Below are 6000 nucleotides of genomic sequence, written 5' to 3'. Positions count from 1 at the left end.
ATTCTGCTAGATGCCCAGCAGGAAAACAACAGGCGGCTGAAATTCTCCTAAGATGTTAGATCCTTCGGCTGGGGGCAGCCGTGGGCGGATTTTGAGCAGGAGTGGCCATGAGGGGGACAGACTGTGGGGGGCGAGAAGACTGCAGGCAAGAGAAGCCGGTAATTCAAAGACGCAAATATTTTCTGCTTGACTGGAATAAGGAGCGTGTGTTTAGAGTTGATATGGTGGTTCGGTGCGCTCGAGGTTCTCCCGGGGTAGGGAGCTGCATTTTGAATGAAAGCTCGATTGCCCAGCCGTTGCAGGGCGGGCTGAGGGGAACTGCAACCCCAATTCCCAGTTTTTTCATGCTAGGCATATTTAGGGTCCTCTGTTCCCCAGACCTGCAGAAGCACCACCTCGGGTTCGAATTCGGGCGACAGTAAGTCAACAAGATCCGGAGTGGGAAAGGCCCATGCACCGCAGCGATCTCCGCTTTAGCACTGGGTCTGCAACACCGTGAGGGCGGGAGAGGGCGGAGCTTGTGTTGCGGACCTAGGCGGTGGCGTGGGCCCGCCCCTTACCCCAGGCCCCGCCTCCATGCCCCGCTGATTGGATCAAGGCCACGGAAGGGCCGGGAGTCCCCGGGAGGCAGGGGGGTCGGGCTGAGGCGGGCGTGCTGATTGGTCCGGCTTGGATTAGGTCACCACTAGCAGGTTCGAGCGGCCCGGACGCCGGCGGGGCTGCTGAGCTGCTGTGAGAGGGCGCTCGAGGCTGCTAGAGAGCTATCAGGAGAAGGAGGCGGGGAGGCGGCGGCTGCACTCGCTCGCCTACTAGCTCGCTTCCCGGCACCGCTGCGGGTCCGTCGCTGCGTTTCCTGCCCGCCGGCCGCTCCGTGGCGCGCCGCCGGAGCAGCTGCCCCTCGGCCGGGTCCCCACTCCGAGGGTCGGGAGTCGTGGGCGCCGGCGGACACCGCGCGGAGGGCGAGCCGGCGCCACACCTGTGGAGCCGGCGGGCGTGGGGGGTCCCGGTCGGGGTCCCGCCGCGTGCGTGCTCGGGGCTGCGGGCCTCCGGGGCGCTGGGGGAGGCGCGCCCCCCGGCTGGGCGACGCGAGCACTATGGGGCTTCCAGCGCTTGAATTCAGCGACTGCTGCCTCGACAGCCCGCACTTCCGAGAGACGCTTAAGTCTCACGAAGCGGAGCTGGACAAGACCAACAAATTCATCAAGGAGCTCATCAAGGACGGGAAGTCACTCATCAGCGCGCTCAAGAGTGAGTGTCCCGAGCCTGGCGGGGACGGGGCCCTGACGCGTCAGGGCCGTCGGGCGGCTCGGCCCTGGGCGTCCGCGCGCCGGCGGCTGCCGTTCCACCCTGGGTGCCCTGAGAGCCGGCTGTAGATGCTTACGGTGGGGCGAGAAGGGTTCGTAGGATGGGCGAGCCAGCAGCAGTCGACGAGGAAGGGCATCGGCCCCCCGGCCGTTGGCGTTCTAGGCTGGCCGGGAGGTGACCGAGGGCGAGCGGGGCTCTGGGGCGCGGCGGCTGGGTGTGCGCGGCACACAGGTGTCCCAGGAGCCGGACGCCTGTGCCTGGCGCGCCGCACCGGGATGGGAAATGCCGTCGCGTCCACCACGCCGGCTCCCTTGGGTGAACACTCGCTAACCCCTGGGTACCCAGCCGGGGAAGCAGAACGTGCCCTGCCAAGGGGGCGCTACCTCCCCTCAGGAGAAGGCGGCTCGGGATTGCTTCGCTCTCAGTCCGCCAGCCCGCCCGGGGCCGCCGGGTTCTCCGAAAGGCACCGGCGCTGCCAAGGAAGGGCTGGGTGGAATGGTTGGTTAGCTCGCGGTTCCGGGCGGTAGCGGCAGCGGGTGACCCAGGGCCGTGTACGTGTGCAGGTTGTGATTCTTGTGTTTAGCAGAAGGTGACAGCGGTGGGAGTACAGCATCAGAGTGTTCCTTTACTCTAAACCGTGGGCGAGGGTTTAAAAATAGAACGAACATATCCTGACTCTCTCCCTCTCCCGCTCCCTCGCTCTCCTTTCTACCTCTCCCATTATCCTTGAAAACTCAAAGGTTTTAAGGGAATGTCCTCTGGCCTAACTCAGAAAGCAGAAGTTTAAGCTCATCCTTCAAGATTCTGGAGCCTTTTGTAAAACCATTTTTACTTATTTCCTTTTGGTGGGGGAGAGGGGGCGGAGCGGGGCGAAGAAATGAGGTTTGCATTCTGTGTATGATTTTCTCTTGACTTTTGCAGAGCCAGAGAGTTTCTTCTGGGCAAACAAGAGTGTTCTAGGGATGAGCTCTTTGGATTGTGAGGTCGTTTTTGGTGCCTTGTCAATCTGCCCGTTTAAAAATAGTTCGGTCCATCTTTTAGTTTTGAGAATCAGGAATGACGTGAAGGAAGATAGATAGCGGAATTGTCTTTGACTTTACTTTTCCTGTCTGTGTGATGGATTTCTTAATAGGCCATACCTTTCAGCTAAGACAGGTTGTCCTGACTGTGTGGGGTCCTACCTGTGAAAATTCTTCCCAGGCCTCTTGAAAGGAGACTTCCAGAAATCAAGTGCCTGAGATGTCATTTTTTTGATCCTGTTGCCTCTAAAAATGAAAAGGGAGATAATGGAACCCCAAGACAGCAATTGCCATTTTTTTGGGGTGAAATACACATGAAATTGTGATGTGAAGAGTTTCCTCAGAGGCAGGGTTTCTGATGGTCTGAAGCCTGAATAACTCTTCCTTTCTCTGTGACATTCCTTGGTTCAGGGAACACTCCACCCTGGGTTTGGAGTAAGTTAGGAGCTCCCTCATAGATTGGGCCCACGAATTTTGACTGAATCTCAAGCTGGGTTTAAGTGGGCTTCTGCTTTATTCAGCAAACATATGGAGTGTCTGCTCTGTGCTAGGTGCTGCCCTGGCCTCTGACCATGGAGCAGTGAATATTCTGTTCCCCTGTGGCTACAGAGACTGACTCCTTGCCAGTGAATTATCTCATGTTATTCGTTTTACAAATGAGAACATAGGCTTGGTGGTGTCACTAGTCCAGAGCCACACAGCTCCAGCAGTGGGGCCTAGTTTTGAACCCCTGCATGGTCTGAGCCAGAGTTGGAGTTCCCACTAATACAGAGCTCTTAATCCTTTCCCATCCTGCTTACCCAGAAAGGACCCTCTGGACCAAGCCTGCTAGATTTTGGAAACTGCTCTTGTATGTCTGTCTTGAGTATGCATAGGGTGCATTTGTGTGACTGGAAATTTATTTGTCACTAGTCTTTTTTTTTGCCAGGGGTAAGAATTCCTTGGGTAGGAGGAAATAATGCGGCGATAGGGTTTAAGAGTTATTTAAGTTGTCTAATGGAATGGAGCAGCCCTGTAACTTGGGGGAAAGACTAGTAAGGAACTTATTGTTCTAATCTCTGTATATCCAGTTGTATGTATTAACTATGCTCTTTGCAACTATTACTTGAATAGGTAACGTGTGACCTCTTCAGTGGAAAGGGTGGAGTTGATCGATCACTCTTTCCCAGATTTCAGGCATTCCATTATCATTAGGTGCTTGCTACAGTGTGTATTACTATCTTAGGATTTGTGTACTATTTTTTTCTTCTGCTCATCTTTCTTACTACTGAAAATATAAAGTCAGTGTTTTTAAAACTAATTACACAAAATAAATACGTAATTATATAAATAACCCTGGTTTAGATGATTTATAGTCTTAGCCAGCTATAAAATTTTATGGTTTTATATTGTTTCCTTCGTGTATTAATTTGAGGCGATAAAATTAGCCTTTTGGGATTGCCAAAGTTCAGCTGGATCAGTGTTATTACTACTATTATTTTATGCATGAAGAAACTGAAGATCAGAAAGGTCAGTTACCTGCCCAAGGTGACAAAGCAGTTAGGTGTATTTAAACCCAGGTTGTCTGATTCCAAAGTCTGTGCACTTAACCCTGAAGCAAAACTGTTGTTGAGGTCTCTTGACAAGTTGTCTCTTGAATCCCCTTGAGGATCTGATAAATAACCCCCTTCAAGTTTTTCCCTGGAGTCTAAGACTCTGCTCTGGATACATAGAAGAGAAACAGTAAAATATTTGTGACCTACCTTGGTAACTCTTTGTCAGTTTTTTTCTGTCCTGATTTGTCCAGGTCTTTTCTGTGGGTGCTCGTATGCCCAGGATTGTTCTGTACCCTGATGAATCAGTGTTTCAGTCGGGAGGATTTTGTATGTTCAAGACTTTCTATTTTTCTGTAGAGATGATAGAAGCTTCAAATGAAATTCAGACTTGTGAAGTTAAGTTTTAACATTTCTTCAGATCAAAGCTTAACCCCATCACTTACTGGTTGACTCGACAAATCACTGAACCTGAGCTCCTCCTATGTAAAATGGTAGTAGCCACCCTGATCTTGCGTTGTGAGGACTAAACGAATCATTGGTTGTAAAGAAGCACTTAGCTTGGACCCTGGTGCGTAGCACTGCTCACTTGCTGGTAACTATAATCATCTTCCAGGATTCAAGGTTGTCAAGACTCAGAGCAAAAGTTAGTAAGAGCAGAGGTATATTTTTTGGTTTGGGTGCAGGGAATTAGGCTTATGCCTTCTTCATAATTTACACAGTTGTGTATGTGTTAACCACTAGTGGGAAGAATCCTGGTAATCCTGTTTGTATAATGTGGTTATGCCAAAAAAAGTCCCACAAATTAAAAAGAAAAAAAAAAGTAAGTCTTCCAACATACTTCCTGTTCCTAATAACATTTTGGTAACTTAAATTTTCAACCTTCTTGATATATTAACATACCCCTTCAGTGGCAGGGCTGGCTGCCTCTCTCTTGCCTTGCAGAAAAACTCGCAGAATGCTTTGGACTTCATGGCTGGTCTCATGGACCCTGTGGCAAACCAAATGTGGTTTCACAGAAGTGAAAGTGAATCAGGCTGTTGGTTTTGAGGAGTAGTATGGGATTTTAGGAACTCTTTCTTTCCATCTTGATAGTTGGCTTATGGATTTGTTCCTGTATATTTGGCATCTGCTTTCTGAGATAGAATGGATACCCTTATTCTCATAGTCTAAGGTGGGAGGGTTGGGGTGAAAATTCAAAATTTAAAAATATCAATTCTTTTAAGGTATAATTCACCCTATCATATAGTTCACTCACTTACAGAATCCAATTCAGAGGTTTTTAGTACATTCATAGACTTGTGCAGTAATCCCCGCAGTCTCAGAACATTTTCATCACCCCAAATATTCACTCGGAACATTTTCATCACCACCCCAGTGGGAAATTTAATTCCCACTGGCAGTCGTTCCCCATTTTCTCCAGCTCCCCCTGCCTCTATCGCCAGCCCTTGTCAACCACTAGTGTATTTTCAGTCTTTATAGATTTGCCTATTTCGAACATCACAGGTACAGTTTTAGTAGTTTCCTCCTAGGTAGAGGCGACCAACTTTAGTAATAGAATTTTTTTTTTAAATTTAATTTTATTTTTTCAGTGTTCCAAGATTCATTGTTTACGCGCCACACCCAGTGCTCCATGCAATACATGCCCCCCTTAATACCCACCACTAGGCTCACCCAACCCCCACCCCTCTTCCCTCCAAAATCCTCAGTTTGTTTTTCAGAGTCCACAGTCTCTCATGGTTTATCATTGGAATTTCAGGTAGAACTTTGAATCCATAAACTGCTTTTTTTCAGGGGGTTTAACTAGGGGTGAGATCCCAAAGATGGAACAGTGTCCCAGGGCTAGGAGAAACCCAGGTATGCCTTTGTGTTTCAGATCCATGGGCAGGGAGTAGATTAGTTTTGGTTCATGGTACTGTGATGGATACAGAGGATACCAAGATAAAATTAAGAATCTAGCCCCTTCGTCTGTGAACTTTCAGTCAACTTGGGCAGGGTATGTGCTGCTCCATAATGCCTTACTTTGGGGGTCTTATCCTGATGGGTGACATACAAAATGAAGCAAATGCATTTATACTTCTGTTGTTAAGCCTGTAGTATTTATGAGAATTTTTGGAGATGATGTGCCTTTGTTTATTAGGTCC

The 6000-nt window shown here is 49.4% G+C and overlaps 1 protein-coding gene across 3 annotated transcripts in view; it reads left to right on the top strand.

The window, feature by feature from the left end:
- The first annotated feature begins 741 nt into the window (after nucleotides 1-741).
- ARHGAP26 (Rho GTPase activating protein 26) overlaps nucleotides 742-6000 on the top strand; it is a 443583-nt gene continuing 438324 nt past the window's right edge. Inside the window, exon 1 of one of the 3 annotated variants that reach the window (XM_032844264.1) lies at nucleotides 742-1248. In XM_032844264.1, the coding sequence (XP_032700155.1) occupies nucleotides 1095-1248 (154 nt within the window). In that variant the 5' untranslated portion in view covers nucleotides 742-1094. The remainder of the gene's footprint in view (nucleotides 1249-6000) is intronic. The other 2 variants (XM_032844266.1, XM_032844265.1) reach the window with 2 other exon arrangements.

Source organism: Lontra canadensis, unplaced genomic scaffold (assembly GCF_010015895.1).
Source record: "Lontra canadensis isolate GAN:19392208 unplaced genomic scaffold, GSC_riverotter_1.0 scaffold149, whole genome shotgun sequence".
Lineage (NCBI taxonomy): Eukaryota > Metazoa > Chordata > Mammalia > Carnivora > Mustelidae > Lontra > Lontra canadensis.
Note: the sequence above shows the minus strand (reverse complement) of the source record. Positions and strands in the feature narration are given on the sequence as shown.